This window comes from Ursus americanus, chromosome 27, assembly GCF_024610735.1.
Source record: "Ursus americanus isolate L20-20 chromosome 27, mUrsAme1.1.p, whole genome shotgun sequence".
NCBI lineage: Eukaryota > Metazoa > Chordata > Mammalia > Carnivora > Ursidae > Ursus > Ursus americanus.
Genome location: NC_142153.1, coordinates 31505024 through 31525385, shown reverse-complemented (window position 1 = coordinate 31525385; position 20362 = coordinate 31505024). Strand labels below are relative to the sequence as shown.

The 20362-nt window shown below is 38.2% G+C and overlaps 1 protein-coding gene across 1 annotated transcript; it reads right to left on the bottom strand.

Moving 5' to 3' along the window:
• Positions 1-12625: 12625 nt before the first annotated feature.
• LOC123804147 (olfactory receptor 2G3-like) lies at positions 12626-13570 on the bottom strand. Its single transcript, XM_045816126.2, has one exon. The coding sequence runs from the start codon at positions 13568-13570 to the stop codon at positions 12626-12628; it is 945 nt and encodes a 314-aa protein (XP_045672082.2).
• Between the last annotated feature and the right edge of the window lie 6792 nt (positions 13571-20362).

Below are 20362 nucleotides of genomic sequence, written 5' to 3'. Positions count from 1 at the left end.
ATCCTGGAGGACCATGCGAATTTGCTCTTTGAAAAGATGCACACACAACCCAAGAGCAAAGAAAGAAACAAAAACTATGCTCTCTGCAACGTATTTTGTAAGGACCTTCTTTAATAATAGTAGCTGTAATTTTGGAGACACCTCTATACTCACAGTCAAACTTCTGATTGCCAAATTCTGGAAGGAAGTTGGCTACCAAAGAATTTTAATAGGTGAGTCCAATATTAGACAGATTTTCCAAAATATGTCAGTCCAGGCTTGCTGTATAGATTGCCAGATTATATCTCAGAAGTCTGACAAATTCTCATTCTGTACTCTTAGGCATTTTCTAGCCCCTGAGGGTCTCATCTGACTCTGCCCTGGTCCGTGGGGGAAGTTTTCCCACATACATCTGTCCCACATGACTCTCAATTCCCTAATAACTTCATGGATCACATTATTTCCTTCCATAAAAATGTTTTAAACACTTCAACCTTAATTATTGTTACATAATATAGAATTAATTCTGTGAGTTGCATGTACTATAAAAATATTTAAATATGCAAAAAAAGCAAATACATTTCAGAGGTATTTGTTGCAGAACATTAAAAGAAAAAAGTGGGAAATTTTTATCAAAAGTCTCCAAGGGGGAAAATGTTTTTAAAAAGAAGATCATATTTAAATGCAAAGATAGAAGGAGAAAAATGAACTAAAAATAATTAACATAAATATTTTAAAAGATGTGTATGTAATTTCCTAAATTTGCATATATGCAAATGAATTCTGAGTCCATATGTTTGGAAATCACCCATACACTTGCTCTGAAGAGAAATGAGCTGTAGGCATCTGCAGAGGCATTGCCTGGGATGTGAGCACCTAGTTCTCAGAGAGGTGCTGTGGGGTATGAGGGGTTGGTAACCGTTCATGGAGTAGCTGTAATGGGACAGAGCGGAGGTCTGTGACTTAATCACTGTGTACGATGAATTGTCCTGGGTGTGATGGATAGCATGGTCCCCTAGTTAGCAATGCTGTATTGTACCCTTGACGAGTGCTGAGAGAGTAGATCTCGTGTTCTCACCACACACACAATCGCTGTGAGGGGAGGGGTGTGTTAATAACTTGATTGGGCTAATCACTTCACAATACATATGTGTATCAAATCATCACATTATACACCTTAAAGACATGCAGTTTTACTTGAGATATAAATCTCAATTAGCCGGAAAAGATCAAAGAACGTGATAATTCTATCAGGGGATAATGGTGATATGCACTAATGACCAAGATGTGCGTTTTGCCAGATATCCGTATTTTACCAAAAACTGTCCAATTCGTTCAAACACGTAATTTATGTATAATACCAATATTAAAATATTTAATTATGGACATTTTTATTAAAATAATATAATACATGCTTTTCAGAGCAAATGTATAAAATATATAAAATATAAAAATTAAAATTTAATTCATTTATATTCCTTCCATGCAGGAATAACCAATGTAAATATTACATTTATTTAATTTTAGCCTTTTGCTTTCTGCTATCCACACACACATGCACACACACTCAAGTCCCTTCTCATGACAGATTATTTTATCAAAACATATATACTATTTTGAAAGCAGCTGAAAAGATAAAAAGTACCAACAATACATCTTCTAGAACATTTCATGTTTGTTTTAAATATCTACATTGTCATGAATTAACTTATCCTCCATATTTTCTCTATTAAATATTCCTGAATGTTAATAAAGGAGAAATTCTTTGCTAACTTTGATCCTCAAACCCTGTGCCATTTGGTTTCAAAGAGGCTTTGGAGTCCGTTCTCTTCAGCACCAGCTCTCACAGCAGCACCAACCATAGGATAAGCACCATTTACTGGATTCTGAATATATAAAAGGGCAGCTCAAGCTGCTTCAATGTTTGTCTAATGATTGACCTTAAAAGCCACCTGTGTACTATTATTCTCATTCTACACATGGACACCAAGGTACAGAGGCTGGAACCGCTCGCGCCAGGAGTCAGCAAGGACCAGCATTGGGTACAGATGGTCTGGTGCAAGATCCCATGGTTCTTGGACATAAATTCCAGGAAAGCTTATTCCATTAATTCTGATTCCACGCATCTTCTGTCCCCAAGAAAAATGAGTGAAAAGACCAGAGAATATCTCTGCTGGGAAGGGACAGCCCTGGTTTTCAGGCTTCTTTCTAACGTGTGAGATTTTTTTTTTTTTGGATATTTTTTTTTATTATTTATTTGTTTATGTATTTTTATTTTTATTTTTTTGACTTGTTAATTTTTTAATAATTTTTTTATTATATTATGTTAGTCACCATAGAGTACATCCCTAGTTTTTGATGTAAAGTTCCATGATTCACATGCAAGTAATGAATCATGGAACTTAACGTGTGAGATTTTTTCAGAGGGGTGATTTTCTTTTTCTTTCCTGAAAGCCTCTCCTTTGGTTTTAATCAGCATATGTGATGTATACAATAACTTCTGATTTATATTTAAGAGCAATCCCAAAGAATATGCCTACTATCTTTAAAGTACACATATTACTGTTTACCCCCTGTTTACATAAAACTCCAGTCACAAGCATGTTGTCTTAGAGCAAAATTCTCAAACAAATAGATTTTTAGAATGTGCTAAAAAGTTTATTTGATTCAATAATGGATGAACCAGAAGATAAAAACCAGGTGGCCCGGGCTGAACAATAAGGAAATATAGGCAGAGAGAGAGAGAGAGTTTGAAAAGGAATTTATTAATTTTATAATTCTTAGAGTTATTTTTCCTTTTTCTTTTTAAGATTTTATTTATTTATTTGACAGAGAGAGAGGCAGCGAGAGTGGGAACACAAGCAGGGGGAGTGGGAGAGGAAGAAGCAGGCTTCCCGCTGAGCAGGGAGCCCAATGCGGGGCTCGATCCCAGAACACCGGGATCACGCCCTGAGCGGAAGGCAGACACTTAATGACTGCGCCACCCAGGTGTCCCTTAGAGTTATTTTCTTTTTTTTTTTATTATAATAATATTTTTTATTATATTATGTTAGTCACCATACAGTTTACCAAGTTACAAACATATCATCGGCCTCTCTAAGTCAGCCTGTCTCCTTACAGAATGGCCACCCAGGGCTTGGTTTGCCAATTGTCAGCAGAGAGCCAAATCGGACCTGCTGCCTGTTTGTGTAAATAAGGTTTAATGGAAGCCAAGGAGCTCTCACTGACATACTGCCGAGGGGCTGCTCTCCTGCAGAGCTTAGTGCTTGAACAGAGACCTCAGACACTAGGCACCTGCCCTTGCAGGAAACCTCTACATGTAGCAAACATACCAACAAATGCGAGCTGTGCAACTTTTTTGGATCCTGACTTGAACAAACCAAAGAGAAAAAGACGTTTTTAGGACAGTTAAGAAAATATAAACATGGGCTGATGGATTATAATTAGGAAGTATTATTCATTTTCATTCTAAATTATTTACATTTGCAATGATATGATGTCTGGGGTTTACTTTTAAAAATTACAGCAGAGAAACTGTGGGAGGAAATATTTGAAATAAAATAAGCGTGTTGCTGATAATTGTTAATGTTTACTTGCTGTGTCCCTGGATTTATCTTACCTTATCCTACCTCCATTTACTATGCCTGAAATGCTCGCACATGAAGAACAGTCATACTTTGTTGATTATGTGTTAATAATTTTATCTTGATTTCGTTTTTCTCAGATAAAATGCTTCTCTGCATTTAACTTTGGAAATGTGTTCAGACTTGCTTTGTTATTCACTACGTGATCAGCCTGTCCTGGATGTTCTGTGTATGCTTGAAAAATGACCGGGTGTGCTTGCTAGCTGTAGTGTTCTCTCTGCATTTACGAAGTGATTTTGGCTGTGTTATTCATACTTGCTGCATATTCTCTCACTCGTGTGTGTGTGTCTTTTCCACCAATGATTTATCCAACTCCACCTGTGGATTTCTCTAGTGCCTTTGCTATTTGTCAGATTTTGCTTCATATTTCGAAGCTATGTTACAGAATGTATGTAAATCCAGGAGTATTATAATTTCCAAGTTGATTAAATATTTTAGCAGGATGAAACTTCCTCCTTATTCCTGGTAACAGTTCTTCCCTTAAACTCCCCTTTGTCTGGTATCAGCACGACTGTGCCAGCTTTCTTTTGGCCATCCTCCTAGGGTACGTCTTTTTGTACCTTTTACTCTGTATCACCAAATGTCGTTTTTATCTTAGTCTCCAAAAAAATTTTACTATGAAAATGTTTGTGTTTATTTGAACAGTTTAGGCCATTTACATTTACATAATTTATATAATAAAATTTATACATATAATTTACGTAATTTATATAATTGCTGGAGTTGGTAGCAATTATTTTTCCATGTGATTTCTTGCCTGCCTTTCCTTCTATTGCAATTATATTTTTATAATTAATCAAATAGTTGTACGATGACACTTTCTTCACCTTCAAGCTTGTTAACAATACATAGTATATTGTTCTTTTAGTGAATATCTTAGACATTCCAAGATATATCTTTGATCTGTGATAGGCTGAAGTAAGTTAGTGCTTTTCCCAATCAATTTGTTTTCTCCATGAAATTATTTTGAGTGATTCCCAATCTATGCTGTTAATTGAAAAAAAAAAAAAAGACTTAAGATAAACAGGGCCAAATCTTTCAGAACTGGCAGGTGAAAATGACAAACCAATGATTTTAAAGGACTTTTCTCAGATTATATTCACTTATCACTTATCAGATTAAAATAAGAAATCAATACAATATAATAGCCAAAAAAAAATGCCATTTACAAACTCGTAGTCAAACATCCCATGAGTTTGCTTCTACAAACCACATTCCTAAATAATTTCAAGTTACAGAATCAATAGAAATTAAATTTACAAAGCATGTGTAACTAAACTTCAATAAAAATACATATTAAAATGTGTGGCTTACAGCAGTATTTAAAGGGAGTTTACAGATTTAAATGCATTTATCGAGAAATAAAGGTGTTTGGAAGAACACAGACTAAGCATTCAAGTTACTGAGTTAAGGAAAGAACAACAAAATAAACCCAAAGAAAATAGAATAAAGGAAATACTAAAGATAAAAGGAGAAATGAATGAAGTAGAACACTCATACGGCAAATTAAATAGCGCTTATCAATAAAAAACAAGCTGATTCTTTGATTAAACTAATAAAATAGTTAAACCTCTGACTGTTTACATGAGAAAATATCATCCAGATAAAGAGCAGCACACAATATAATAGAGATTTAATGACACAGGACATTATTTCAGGTAGAATGGTAAGCCAGTAACTTAAAAATCTAAACGCAACGGATGATTTTCTAGAAAAAATATAAATTATCAAAATTCATCCAAGAAAGAAAAAGCTTGAATGAAACAATATTTTTTAAATGAGTCCAGGATCATAAACATACAACAATGCATCCCCAACATCAGAAGGCTGTATCTGTTTTATGGGACTTCTAGAAAACTCAAGGAACTGTTAACTCCAGGCTTATTTAATATCTTCCAAATTTAGTAAAAAATATAGAGTTACTCATTTTATGAGACTACTATAACTTTGACGCATAAAACAGATGACATAAGAAAATGATATTATTGGCCAATTTCCATTATAAATCCAAATGGTTTTATGGTTTACATAATTTTACAATAATTCTCAAAAGATTGTATTAAATATCAAAGGAATATCCTAAAAACAATACATCACAGACAAGTACAGCTTATTCCAGTGACACAGGTATAATTTCAAGTCAGAAAATCTGCTGACACTAACTACACAATAGGTTGTAATAGGTGGAAAACAATGCGGTCTCCTTAATAGTTGCAAGTTGAAGCAACCACTTTCAGGATTTTAGGTTAGCAACTTTTTAAACAATCAAATCTAGCCTACACCATTTGCTGAATGGAGGAGGAGCAATGAGTTTCTCGTTCAGTCTTGGTGGAAGTGTAAATTGTTATGCTGACCCTGCAGAAACATTTTGCAGTCTCAATTTTTAATGGGCATATCCTTTCACAGAAGTATTCCATAGGTAAAGTCCAAGATGGCAGAGGAGTGGGAGACCTTTATTTCATCTGGTCCCAGGAATTCAGCTAGCTAGTTATCAAATCATTCTGAACACCTGTTAACTCAACCGGAGATCTAAGAAAAGAATAGCCGCAACTCTATGAATAGAAAAGTGACCACTTTCTGCAAGGGCTCACTGAGGAGTGGGACCCTGAGCTTTCAGCTCTGGGGCTGGAGATTGGGAGGCAACCATTTTCATTCTTATCCTCTAAAGTTGCAGGGAAAGCCTTCAGGCAACGAAACCCACATAGAGCAAACCAGAGCAGATTATTTAGCTTGGGCCCCTGGCAGGGATGCTGTAATTCCACCCCGGGCAAAGATACTTGAGAATCAACGCAACAGACCCCTCCCCCAGAGGATCAGCAGGAACTTCCCCGCCAAGACCAAGTTTACTGATCAATGAGAACTGCAAAACTCCAGCACTAGGGGAATACAGCACATAGAACTCATGGCTTTTTTCTCATATTCCTTAGTCTTTCAACTTTAATTTTTAAAACTTTTTTTTCTTTCCCTTTTCAACCAGTTTCTTATTTTATCAACTCCTTTTTAAAAATATTTTCTTAATTTTCATTTTTATAGTTACACTCTATCCCTTCATTGTATTTAATCTTATTTTTGTGTATATATGTATAAGTTTTTCTTTCTTTACAATTTTGGGATGTAGTTTTCTAAAAAACAGACCAAAATACATGCAGAATCCAGTATATTGACCTATTCTGCTCACCTGTCTGATTATATTCTCTCTCTCTCTCTCTTTTTCTTTTCCCCAGTTTTGGGTCTTGTCTGATTTATTTTGTGTATATTTCTCTGGGGTCATTGTTGCCATTTTATTACTTTTTTCTCTTATTCATTTATTCTTCTCTGGACAGAATGACAAGACATAAAAACTCACCTCAAAATACAGAACAAGAGGCAGTACTGATTGCCAGGGACCTAATCAGCATGGACATAAGTAAGATGTTGGAAAAAGAGTTCAGAATAATGATTATAAAAATACTAGCTGGCTTGAAAAAAGCATTGAAGGCACTAGAGAATCCCTTTCTGGAGAAATAAGAGACCTAAAATCTAACCAAGTTGAAGTAAAAAAGGCTATTAATGTGATGCAATCAAAAATGGAGGCTCAAAAAGCTAGGATAAATGAGGCAGAAGAGAGAATCAGTGATCTAGAAGACCAAATAATGGAGAAAAAAGAAGCCGAGAAAAAGAGAGATAAACAACTACTAGACCACAGGGGAGAATTTGAGAGATAAGTGATACCATAAAGTGAAACAATATTAGAATAATTGGGATCCCTGAAGAAGAGGAAAGAGAGAGAGGGCAGAAGGTATATTGGAGCAAATTATAGCAGAGAACTTCCCTAATTTGGAGGTGGAAACAGGCATCAAAATCCAGGAGGCATAGAGAACACCTGTCAAAATCAATAAAAATAGGTCAACACCCCAATATATAATAGTGAAACTTACAAATGTCAGAGACAAAGAGAAAATCCTGAAAGCACCTCAGGACACAAGGTCGGTAACCTCGAAGGGTAGAAACATTAGATTGGCAGCAGACCTATCCAGAGACCTGGCATGCTAGAAAGGACTAGCATGATATATTCAGTGTGCTAAATGAGAAAAATATGCAGCCAAGAATACTTTATCCAGCTAGAATGTCATTCAAAAGAGAAGGAGTATAAAAAGCTTCCAGGACATATAGAAACTAAAAGACCTTGTGATCATCAAACCAGTCCCAAAAGAAATATTAAAAGGGATCCTCTAAGCAAAGAGAGAGCCCAAAAGTAACATAGCCCAGAATGGAACAGAGACAATATAAAATAACAGTTACTTTACAGGTAAAACAAGGGCACTAAATTCATATCTTTCAATAGTTATTCTGAATGTAAATGAGCTAAATGCCCCAATCAAAAGACATGGAGTATCAGACCGATACAAAAAAGAAGAAGAAGAAGAAGAAGAAGAAGAAGAAGAAGAAGAAGAAGAAGAAGAAGGAGAAAGAAAAGAAAAGAAAAGAAAAGAAAAAGAAAAAGAAATGACCCATCAATATGCTCTCTGCAAGAGACTCATTTTAGACCCAAAGATACATCCAGATTTAAAGAGAAAGGATGGAAAACCATTTATCATGCTAATAGACATCAAAAGAAAGCTGGAGTGGCAATCCTTACATCAGACAAATCAGATTTTAAACCAAAACTGTAATAAGAGATGAGGAAAGACACTAAATCATAACTAAAAACGTCTATCCAACAACAATATCTAACAGTTGTAGATATTTATGCCCCTAACATGGGAGCAGCCAAATATATAAGCCAATTAATAATGAACTCACTCTTTGCAGATGGCAAGATACTCTATGTGAAAAACCCAAAAGACTCCACCCCAAAATTGCTAGAACTCATACAGGAATTCAGCAAAATGGCAGGATATAAAATCAATGCACAGAAATCGGTTGCATTCCTATACACTAATGATGGGACTGAAGAAAGAGAAACGAAGGAATCAATTCCATTTACAGTAGCGCCAAAACCCGTAAGATACCTAGGAATAAACCTAACCAAAGAGGTCAAGAATCTGTACTCAGAAAACTATAGAACACTCATGAAGGAATTGAGGAAGGCACAAAGAAATGGAAAAACATTCCATGCTCATAGATTGGAAGAACAAATATTGTTAAAATGTCTATACCACCCAGAGCAATCTACACATTCAATGCCATCCCTATCCAAATATCATCAACTTTTTCACAGTGCTGGAACAAACAATCCTAAAATCTGTATGGAACCAGAAAAGACCCTGAATAGTCAAAGGAACGTTGAAAAAGAAAACCAAAACTGGTGACATCAGTGGCTCCTGGGTGGCTCAGTGGTTAAGCATCTGCCTTCGGCTTGGGTCATGATCCCAGGGTCCTGGGATTGAGCCCCACATGGGGCTCCCCACTCAGCGGAAGGCCTGCTTCTCCCTCTCCCTCTCCCCCTGCTTGTGTTCCCTCTCTAGCTGTCTCTCTCTCTGTCAAATAAAATCTTAAAAAAAAAAAAAAAAAAAAAAACTGGTGACATCCCAATGCCAGGCTTCAAGTTCTATTACAAACCTGTAATCATCAAGACAGTATGGTACAGACACAAAAACAGACACATAGATCAATGGAACAGAATAGAAAACCCAGAAGTGGATGTTCAACTCTATGGTAAACTAATCTTTGACAAAGCAGGAAAGAATGTCCAATGGAAAAAGGACAGTCTCTTCAACAAATAGTGTTGGAAAAAGTGGACAGCCACATGCAGAACAATGAAACTGAACCATTTTCCTACACCATACACAAAAATAGACTCAAAATGGATGAAAGACCTCAATGTGAGACAGGAATCCATTAAAATTCTAAAGGGCAACACAGGCAGCGATCTCTTCTCCATCAGCTGCAGCAACTTCTTGCTGGACACGACTCTAAAGGCAAGGGGGAAAAAAAGCAAAAATGAACTTTTGGGACTTCATCAAGATAAAAAGCCTCTGCACAGCAGAGGAAACAGTCAACAAAACCAAAAGACAATCTACGGAATGGGAGAAAATATTTGCAAATGACATATCAGATAAAGGGCTAGTATCTAAAATCTATAAAGAACTTATCAAACTCAATATCCAAAGAACAAATAATCCAGCCAAGAAATGGGCAGAAGACATGCACAAACACTTCTCCAAAGAAGACATCCAAACGGCTGACAGACACATGAAATAATGCTCCATGTCACTCGGCATCAGGGAAATACAAATCAAAGCCACAATGAGATACCACCTTGCACCAGTCAGAATGGCTAAAATGAACAAGTCAGGAAACCACAGATACTGCTGAGGATGCAGAGACAGGGGAACCCTCCCACACTTTTGGTGGGAATGCAAGCTGGTACAGCCACTCTGGAAAACAGTATGGAGGTTCCTCAAAAAGTTGAAAATAGAGCTACCCTCTGACGCAGCAATTGCACTACTGGGTATTCACCCCAAATACACAAATGTAGTGATCTGAAGGGGCACCTGCACCCCAATGTTTATAGCAGGATGTCCACAATAGCCAAACTATGGAAAGAGCCCAGATGTCCATTGACAGTTGAATGGACAAAGAAGATGTATATCTGTACATGGACAATTACGCAGCCATTGAAAAATGAAATCTTGCCATTTGCAATGACGTGGATAGAACTAGAGGGTATTATGCTAAGTGAAATAAGTCAATCAGAGAAAGACAATTATCATATGATCTCACTGATATGTGGAATTTAAGAAACAAAACAGGATCATAGGGGAAGAGAGAAAAAATAAAACAAGATGAAATCAAAGAGGAAGAGGAACCATAAGAGGCTCTTAATCATAGGAAACAAACTGTGTGTTGCTGGAGGGGACGGTGGTGGCAGGATGGGGTAACTGGGGGATGGACATTAAGGAGGGCATGTGATGTAATGAGCACTGGGTATTATAACAGACTGATGAATCACAGACCTGTACCTCTGAACCAATAATACATTATATGTTAATTAATTGAATTTAAAATTTTAAATGTTAAAAAAAAGAGGTATTCCACAGGTAATTACCAATCACACAGAATCACTTGCATGAAAGTATGTAAAAACTAGCATATATACACAAGAATGTTTATTGCAGCATTGTTGGAAATAAAAAAATTTGAAACAATATAAATATTTAACTAAATAAAATGAGATACATGCATATAATTAAATCAACTGAATACTTTTGTGAATAGTCTTAAAAATTAGTAAAAGTGAAGCATATGGTTTAATATTATTTCTGTAAATTAAAAAACACTAATATTTATTTTTTCTTTAAAATATTTTTAAATGTTTTTGGAAAAGTACAAACAAACTAATTCCTCTAGGTATGACTGCTAAAAATGTAAAATATATGGACAATAGTAAAATTTTTCATCCTAGTGTAGACATAAGGATATCATTTTTATTAGTTTTTTCACTTATTGCCTATTTGAAATTATACATTTTAAATGATTTGTGTAATCATATTGCTGGTTAGGTATTTGGCAATCTTAATCATTTTAATGAAAAAAAAATATTTCAGTATGACACCAGTTAAATTTCAATCAAATGTCAATCACATTCTCTCTTATAAGCAGAGAAATACCTAAGGTACCTTATCAATGTCTTCTTACTAGAGCATGTTTTTCTTCTCCAATGTGTGTGTGTGTGTGTGTGTGTGTGTGTGTGTGTGTGTGTGTGTTTATCATTCCATTCAACTGACTGAAGTCTGCTGGAGTTATTTATCTGTATTAAATGATTCCTTAGGATTATTGTCCATTAAAAGCACTTATTATTTACAAAGCCACATTTATAAAGCAATAACATGTTGTAAGTATGTTTAAGCAGGCTCTGGAATTGAAGCCAATAAGGATTTTGATAATATTTTGTAAATTAATAACTACTGTGAATGTTAGGAAAACAAGGCCAATATTTTCAAATTTCAAAATTACCAACATTTTCAAGTATGTTATTAGAACAGGTAAAAACTTTATATTCAATATAAAGAAAACAACTGTATAAATTCTACGCAGTTATATTAAGGAGGGCACATGTCGTAATGAGCAAGGGGTGTTATACGCAAATAATGACTCATGGAACACTGTATCAAAAACTAATGATGTGCTGTATGATGACTAACATAACATAATAAAAGAAATTCTATGCAGTTATAATATCAATCAAAGGGAATATTGTATATGACAAAGACGATCGTTTTTATTTACAAATAAATCTGCTTACTTTAGTGAGATTTAAATATGCAGATTTAATGACAATACTTAAAATGTGTTTGCGTATTTGTCTTAGATTCCGATATAGCACTAAAGGGTCGATCAAAGGCGATGGGAAGAGAATCTGTGGTGACAAGAGATGCAAAAGAGAGAATTTTTCAGTCTTGTGGCCCATTTTCCTTGGTGGTGTTCTCTGTGGGTGGGAGAGATCAGAAAAATCCCTGAGTGTACTTAATCCCAGATGCTCTTCTGCACGCACAAGAATCAACAGTACCCTACATACGGCAAACTCTCAGGTCGCTGTGGGTCTGCAGGGCCCCTGCACTGTGGCGAGCTACCGACGGAGCACCTGTTACGGAGCCATGTCCTCAGGTAGACCCAGACTGACCCAGCTGTGACCGGAGCGCCCCCTCCAGGAGCTGGAAGATTTACTTCTGTGATGAGACACTCGATTTCCCATAATTGTTCGGGTATGACATTAGTTAATTCCTAGAGCAATAACTCCAAAATTTATGAAAGTATAATTCAGATATGCATGCACATGCCTATAAACATTTGTTTATTTATTCATAGAATCTTTACAAAACAGCCGGAAAAAGGAGCATGACATTTTCAGAAGGGAGGATAAGAAAGGTTTAGAATAGTAACTTCAGGATGCCGTTGAAAAGAAAATTCACACCTATCTTATTTAGGAGATTAAACTGCGAACCTTATAAATTCGATGAGAAGCAGTAATTAGATGATGTTAAAAGTCCCCGGTCCCTGAGGGATTGCATGAGTATGTCTCACATTTCCTCCTGACGGGGGTCTCTCCACAGCAGTCTTCTCAGAGCCCACTTAACCTCTTTGTTTCTCAAGGTGTAAATCAGAGGGCTAAGCGAGGGTGTCACTACAGTATAGAAGAGGGTGAGGAGTCTACTGTGGTTCTGTGTGTACTTGCTCTTGGGTCGGATGTAGACAGAAATTATAGTCCCGAAGAACAAAACTACAATAAGGAGGTGGGACCCACAGGTCCCAAATGCTTTCCTCCTGCCTTCCGCGGATTTTATCCTCAGCACACTTCTAGCGATGCAGCCATAGGAGACCAGAATAAGCCCCAGAGGTATAACCACGTAGAGGACACTTGCTACGGAGAGCTCATTTTCCAGGAAGGTTGTGTTCACGCAGGCAATTTTAATCAGGGCAGGCTCCTCACACATAAAGTCGTCCACTCTGTGGTGGCTGCAGAGAGGCAACTGGAAAATGAGGATGGTCTGAACCGTGGACTCCACAAAACCACTGATCCAGGCCACAGCTGCAAGGTGCCGGAGAAGCTTCGGGTGCATGATCACGCCATAGTGCAGGGGTCGACAGATGGCATTGAAGCGGTCGTAGGCCATTACAGTCAGGAGGATGCACTCGGTGGAACCCAGCCCCAATGCAACGTAAAGCTGGATCACACACCCAGTGTAGCTGATGGTCTTCTCAGGGCCCTTGAGATTCCACAGCATCTGTGGAACGATGCTGGTGGTGAAGCAGAGGTCCAGGAAGGAGAGATTAGACAGAAAGAAGTACATGGGCTTGTGGAGCTTGGGGTTCAAGTAGGAGACCAGTATGATCGCTGTGTTCCCCACCAGTGTCAGAACATATATGATAGAGACAACCAGAAGGAGGATCGTTTCCAGCTGGGGCTGGTCAGAAAAGCCCAGCAAGATAAAACCTGCCGGATTGCTAGAATTTGTCCCTTTCATTCCTTCTTAATTGTGAGTCACCTTTTTTTGTCATCCTTCTTCTATTCCTACGGGAATAAAATCAGATATCATAAGCACTGGAAAAGTAACAAACTGAGTAAAATGGGCATTTGGATGCCAGAATTATATATAGGGAAAGAACAGACAAGGATAAAATTATGCAAAATAAAAAATATAATAAGTTGACTTGTTAGGTAGACGGAAGGACAAAACCCATAGTCGTGAAAACATTAAATGCATTAGAAGGAAATATACAAACATATAATAGACATTATAATCATATACTGAAACAGATTTGAAATGTATATCAGACTATCTGAAGATAAAATACATAGACCATCAACGCACATACTGTGAAAAAGCAAAGAAATTGAAAAGATTAATTTTTTTTATAGAGAGAGATACATGATAGAAAATAGATGTAACAGATAAATTGAAAGATAGATCTATTTATGGTGACTAACATAATATAATAAAAAGATATTTTAAAAAATAAATAAATAATAAAAAAGAAAGATAAATCTAGTGAGCAAGGATCTGAGAGAGAAGGTGTACAGAATTGGAGACACAACGATTAGTTAAAATTTTTATACAGGAACAGCTAGACATGATTATGATTAATATTTTTTCTTTTCCTATGAAACAAATAATGACTGACCTGATAATAGCATTAGGGAAAACTTCTATCATTTCCCTATTTAAGACAGGGTCTACTGCCTTTATGAATATTGCTTACTAGAAAAATCTAACTCATAGCAGCCAACAAGCAAGCTCTCTCCACAGTGACACCTACGGCCCATGTGCTTTAATATGTTTTCATTACAAGAGCACATGAATTCAGCCATCTGATGTGATCCACTGACACTTCATAAAGTAAATTGTGTAAAATTCATCAGTGTCCCTTAAACTATTAGCTTGCACAGATTAGGAAATGTAGTTATGAACATTTGTCCCTCTGAATGGTCGGCTCTGGGGTTTCCAAAATGACTGTGGTAGATGGATTACCTGTGGGGTCAAATCTGAACAACTGTCTTGTAAATAACAAATAAAAGTCTCCAATGAAAATTTCTGATTTTCTCTTAACTATCTTTTTTAAAATAATTTTTTATTATGTTATGTTAGTCACCATACAGTACATCCCTAGTTTTTGATGTAGTGTTCCATGATTCATTATTTGCATATAACACCCAGTGCACCATGCAATATGTGTCCTCCTTAATGCCCATCTTGACTAGAAAATAAAAATATATTTCTAAAAGCCCTCAGCCCTTATACCTGGTCTCAGGTAATCATTACATAATCCAGTTTAAAGGGAATAAGTTGTTCATTTTCCTCGGCATTCATGGCAATGATCAGTTGCATTTTGAACTTTTGTTGAGATGAAACCCTTATGTGTTTCCAGTAGAGGACAACCCTTCTTCCAGAATGGTAGCAATGAAAGGAAACTGATACTAGTGGTCACATTCTTTGGCATTTTTCTCCCTGACCAAGTACTTTGGTGCTAAAATCAAACCCTGAGTGCCATGATGCCCCCCAAACTGACCGTGGCTTCGACTGCTGGGCTTCCTTGCCCTTACAGTAAGGAGAGAAAGTCAGGGCTGCTGTGTGTCCATGAGAAAGACAGCAGGTGAGTGACCTCACTCTGCTTGATACAACTCTCCATCATCACGATGTTTTCCTGGGGTATTTCTGTTCCAAGAATAACCATTATTTTCCAAGGAGACTCCACAATGAAACTCTGCTTTCACATTTCTATTAACTGAGATGCTGATGAGGGGATTTGCATCTGAAATGAGAAGGAGGTAGTCACTTTTCTATGACTAAAAATATAGTAAGTGTTGGGCCACATGCTCACCTGATTCTGTTCAATGCTAAAGGGAACCAGCTCTGGATTCCCTCCACTTTTAAAATAAATTTCCTTTATCTTTTCCATACATGAGAAAAAAATCCGTACCTTCTAGAAGAATGACCATCAAGCTGTAGCAGCTGTTGATGGTTGTGAGTAAAGTTCAGTCCTGGTCACAGATCTGGGACAGGGAGCGGGGAAGCCACAGGTGGGCAGTCTGTCAGCTCACCCTGTCCTGCAGGTGAATGGAGGTTGGCTTGTTCACTCAGCACGTGTCTCTGGAGCTCCTTCCCAGGCAGCTTTCCATCTATATCAGAGGGAGAGACAGGTCTCTGGAGAGAGAAGAGCCTCAGGGGCTTGTGCTTCTGTTTCACTGGAAGACAATTGATAATATGCCACCTTCTGAACACACACAAAGGTACATACACATAACAGGTATCTCTGTTATCATAATGGCTGCCTCTGTCCTCAGTGACAGGATGGCAGATGGAGGGGCAGTCAGAGCCTACTTCAGCTGTACTCACTGTGCACTGTGCAAGGCCAGGAAAGCTACTCACCTACTTTCTACAACATGGGTTGGTGTCTCCCTGCTGACACCAACGTCCTCAGACTCCTGGGATTCTACAGGATGGGAAATGGCACTATTTGGCTATGAACATGTTTTTTCCTCCAGGAAAAGTGAAGAATGACCCTAAAGACAATTTGGAGATCATCAGGGCTGCCCTTCCCACCACAGGCCTGGAGGAGGGGGGCAAGGCTGTTGCCTCTACAGTCTCAAAGGGGAACCAGCTCTGTGGTGGACATTGCTTGGGCAGGAGGGCAACACCATGGCAGACGCAGGGGCTGAACACTGATGCCCCAGCCAACCTGGAGGCCAGAGCATCAAGGCAAAGAGGATCATTTGAACCCTTAAATTTGAATGGAATTTGTCTCTTGTTTTCTTGGGCACTCAAGCACTGCAAATATGTGCATGTAAACCATCTTTGAAACCATAAAGAAAGCAATGAAGTTGGAAAATTGTTTCTGCTTCCTTTGCTTGCAATGGTATTATTCCTGATGACAGGATTGCGTTTATATTTGCATTTTGGAATGTGTTGATCTATTCATGTCATGATTACATGGACATGATTGCTATTAAAAATAAATCTTTGTGGGAGGCAAGATGGCAGCAGAGTAGGAGACATCATTTCACTGGGTCCCTCGATCTTAGCTGGATATTTATCAAACCACGAATTCAACCTGAGATGCAAGAAGATTTATCTAGATCTCTACAAACAGAAAAAATGACTACTTTTTGCAAGGTAGGAGGTGCAGAACCTTGCATCTTCAGGGAAAATACCAGAAGATAAATGGAGGGGGGTGGAACCCTCCATAAACTGCCCACCAGAAAGTGATATAATACCAGAGCAAAAAGTCAGGACCCTTGGAAATCTGTTCTAGTAAGAGGCACCCCCTTCTGAAAAGGGCACAGGGGATGAATAGGGCAGAATTCTAAGTGGATCATTGTGGTCTCAGGATTCCAGGAGACTCAGAAAGAATGGGAGAGCCTGAACCAATAGCGTGCCCAAGCAGTGAAGTAGGGAGACTGGTTATGATCAGTGAGCCCAGAAGGGACTCTCAGCTCCCGTCACCATAAACTCCAAGCTGGGCCAGTAGGGAGACAGCCCTCTTCCTGACCACCCTGAAAAGGACTAAAAGGTGTGGGCTGTTTAACATCCTAGGGAAAATATAAAATGGCTTGCACCCTCCATAGGACAACAGCTCTCTGGGCGGTGTGGCCCATGAAAGGACACTGAAGCAGCACCCAGCCATGACCTGGGAGCTGGGAAAGAGGGAGCACACACGAGCCCACTGCCACTGGCAATTGCAAAGTCACAAAGGACAAAGATGCTCACGGGTCCCCGGAACTGCCTTGGGAGAATTGCAGTGGGTAAAAATAGTGCAGCTCTGTGGAGTTTCATATACACAGAAGTGGAGATGGTTTGACTTGGAATTTATTGAAGAAAGGGGACCGCAATCTTGTGGCTCTGGGCCAGAGATTTCCATACAGCCATATTTGCTCTGACCCTCTGAAGAGAAGTGGAAAACCACCAGGGAACAAAAGTCACACAAAAGACAAGCTCACATTAATCCCACCTCCCTGATGAGGAGTGAGGCAACTCCACCCAGGCAAATCAGGAACAGGCAGATGACCCTGCTTTGTCCACCCTGAAAGATTATAATCTCTCTCCCCACTGTTTTAATTTTTATTGTTTTGGATCATCTTGGCTTTTGTTGCGTATCTATGGTAGCTTCCGACCACTTTGTATATTTTCTAGGGTGCATTTTGCTTGGGTTGTTGTTGATATTTCAGACTTTGTTCAGTTGCTCAACCATCCCTCAACAGAATAACTAGAAGGAGGAATTCTCAACAGAGAAAAGGACCAGAGATAATGTCCTCTGCCACAGAAATAATGGATATGGATATAAGCAAGATGTCAGAGATAGAATTCAGGAGAGCAATCCTAAAGTCAATAGCTAGGCTTGAAAAAAGCATTAGTGACAATATAGAATCTCTAAGGACAGAAACGAGATCTAATCAAGCTGAACAACAACAAAAGGCTATGAATGAGATGCAGTCTAAACTGGATACTCTAAATGCCAGGGTAAATGAGGCAGAAGAGAGAATCAGTGATCTAGAAGATAAGCTGATAGAAAGGAAGGAAGCAGAGGAAAATAGGGATAGGCAGCGAGCAAATCATACCTGAGAACTTCCCTAATCTAGGGAAGGAAATAAGCATTCGTGTCCAAGAGGCAGAGAGGACCTCTCCCAAAATGATTAAAAATAGATCAACACCCCCACATATAATAGTGAAGCTTGCAAATCTTATATTCAAGGAAGCTATCCTGACAGCAGCTAGGGGGAAGAGATTTATTATGTATGGAGGGAGGAACACCAGAATAACATCACACCTGTCCACAGAAACCTGGCAAGCCAGAAAGGGCTGGCAAGACATATTCAGGTTACTGGGGCGCCTGGGTGGCTCAGTCGTTAAGTGTCTGCCTTTGGCTCAGGGCATGATCCCAGGATCCTGGGATCGAGCCCCACGTCAGGCTCCGTGCTCCACTGGGAGCCTGCTTCTTCCTCTCCCACTCCCCCTGCTTGTGTTCTGTCTCTCACTGGTTGTCTCTCTCTCACTCTGTCAAATACATAAATAAATAATCTTTAAAAAAAAAGACATATTCAGGTTACTAAATGAGAAGAACATGGATCCCAGAATACTTTATCCAGCAAGGCTGTCATTCAGAATGGATGGAGAGATAAAGAGCTTCCAGGACTGGCAGAAACTGAAAAAATATGTGACCACCAAGCCAGACCTGCAAGAAATATTACAGGGGATTCTATAAACTAAGAAACACCCCAAGAGTAATACAGACCAGAAATTAACAGAGATAATCTATAGAAACAGGGACTTTATAAGCAATACAATGGCACTAAACTCAAACCTTTCAATAGTTACTTTCAATGTGAAGGGACTGAATCCTCCCATTAAAAGACACAGGGTTTCAGATTGGGAAAAAAATGCGGAACCTATCAATATGCTGTCTACAAGAGACTCATTCTGAACCTACAGGCCCCTCCAGATTGAGTCATGGGTTGGAGAACCATTTACTATGCCAACAGACCTCAAAACAAAGCTGGGGTAGCAATCCTCATATCAGAAAAATTAGATTTTGAAGCAAAGACTCTAGTAAGAGATGTAGAGGTACACTATATCATACTTAAAGTGTCTATCCAACAAGAAAATCTAACAATTGTAAATATCTATGACCCCAACACAGGAACAGCCAATTAAATAAACCAACAAATAACCAAAATAAAGAAACCTATGGATAATAATGCATTTATAGTAGGAGACATCAACACTCCACTCACAGCAATGGACAGATCATCTAAGCAGATGATCAACAAAGAAACAAGGGCTTTGAATGAATGACATGGGCCCAGATGGACTTTGTAGATATATACAGAACATTCCATCCTAAAACAACAGAACACTCATTCTTCTCAAATGCACATGGAACATTCTCCAGAATAGATCACATACTGGGTTACAAATCAGGTCTCAACTGATACCAAAAGATTGAGAGGATTCCCTGCCTATTTTCAGACCACAATGCTTTGAAACCGGAACTCAACCACAAGAAAAAATTTAGAAGGAATGCAAACACGTGGAAACTAAAGAGTAGCCTGCTAAATAATGAATGGGTCAACCAGGAAATTAAAGAAGAACTCGAACAGTTCATGCAAACCAATGAAAATGAAAACACATCAGTTCAAAACCCATGGAATACAGCAAATGCAGTCCATAGAGGGAAGTACATAGTCATCCAAGCCTCTCTCAAAAAAGAAGAAAAATCCCGAATGCACAAGTTAACCTTACACCTAAGGGAGCTGGAAAAAGAACAGCAAATAAAACCTAAACCCAGCAGGGAAGAGAAATAATAAAGATTAGAGCAGAAATCCATGAAATAGAAACCAGAAGAGCAGTAGAACAGATCAACGAAACTAGAAGCTGGTTCTTTGAAAGAATTAATAAGGTTGATAAACCTCTGGTCAAACTTATCCAAAAGAAAAAAGAAAGGACTCAAATTAATAAAATCATTAATGAAAGGGAGAAATCATGACTAACACCAAGGAAATAGAGACAATTGTTAGAACCTATTACCAGCAGCTATATGTCAACAAATTAAGCAATCTGGAAGAAATGGATGCCTTCCTGGAAACTTATAAACTACCAAGACTGAAAAAGGAAGAAACAGACAATCTGAACACACCAATAGCCAGCAAGGAAATTGAAACAGTAATCAAAAACCTCCCAGAAAACAAGAGTCCAGGGCCAGATGGCTTCCCTGGGGAATTCTACCAAACATTTCAAGAAAAAATAATATCTATTCTACTGAAG

What these genes read in the sequence shown, in the direction of transcription:
- LOC123804147 (XM_045816126.2), bottom strand. Translation starts at nt 13,570, where the DNA reads ATGAAAGGGACAAATTCTAGCAATCCGGCAGGTTTTATCTTGCTGGGC.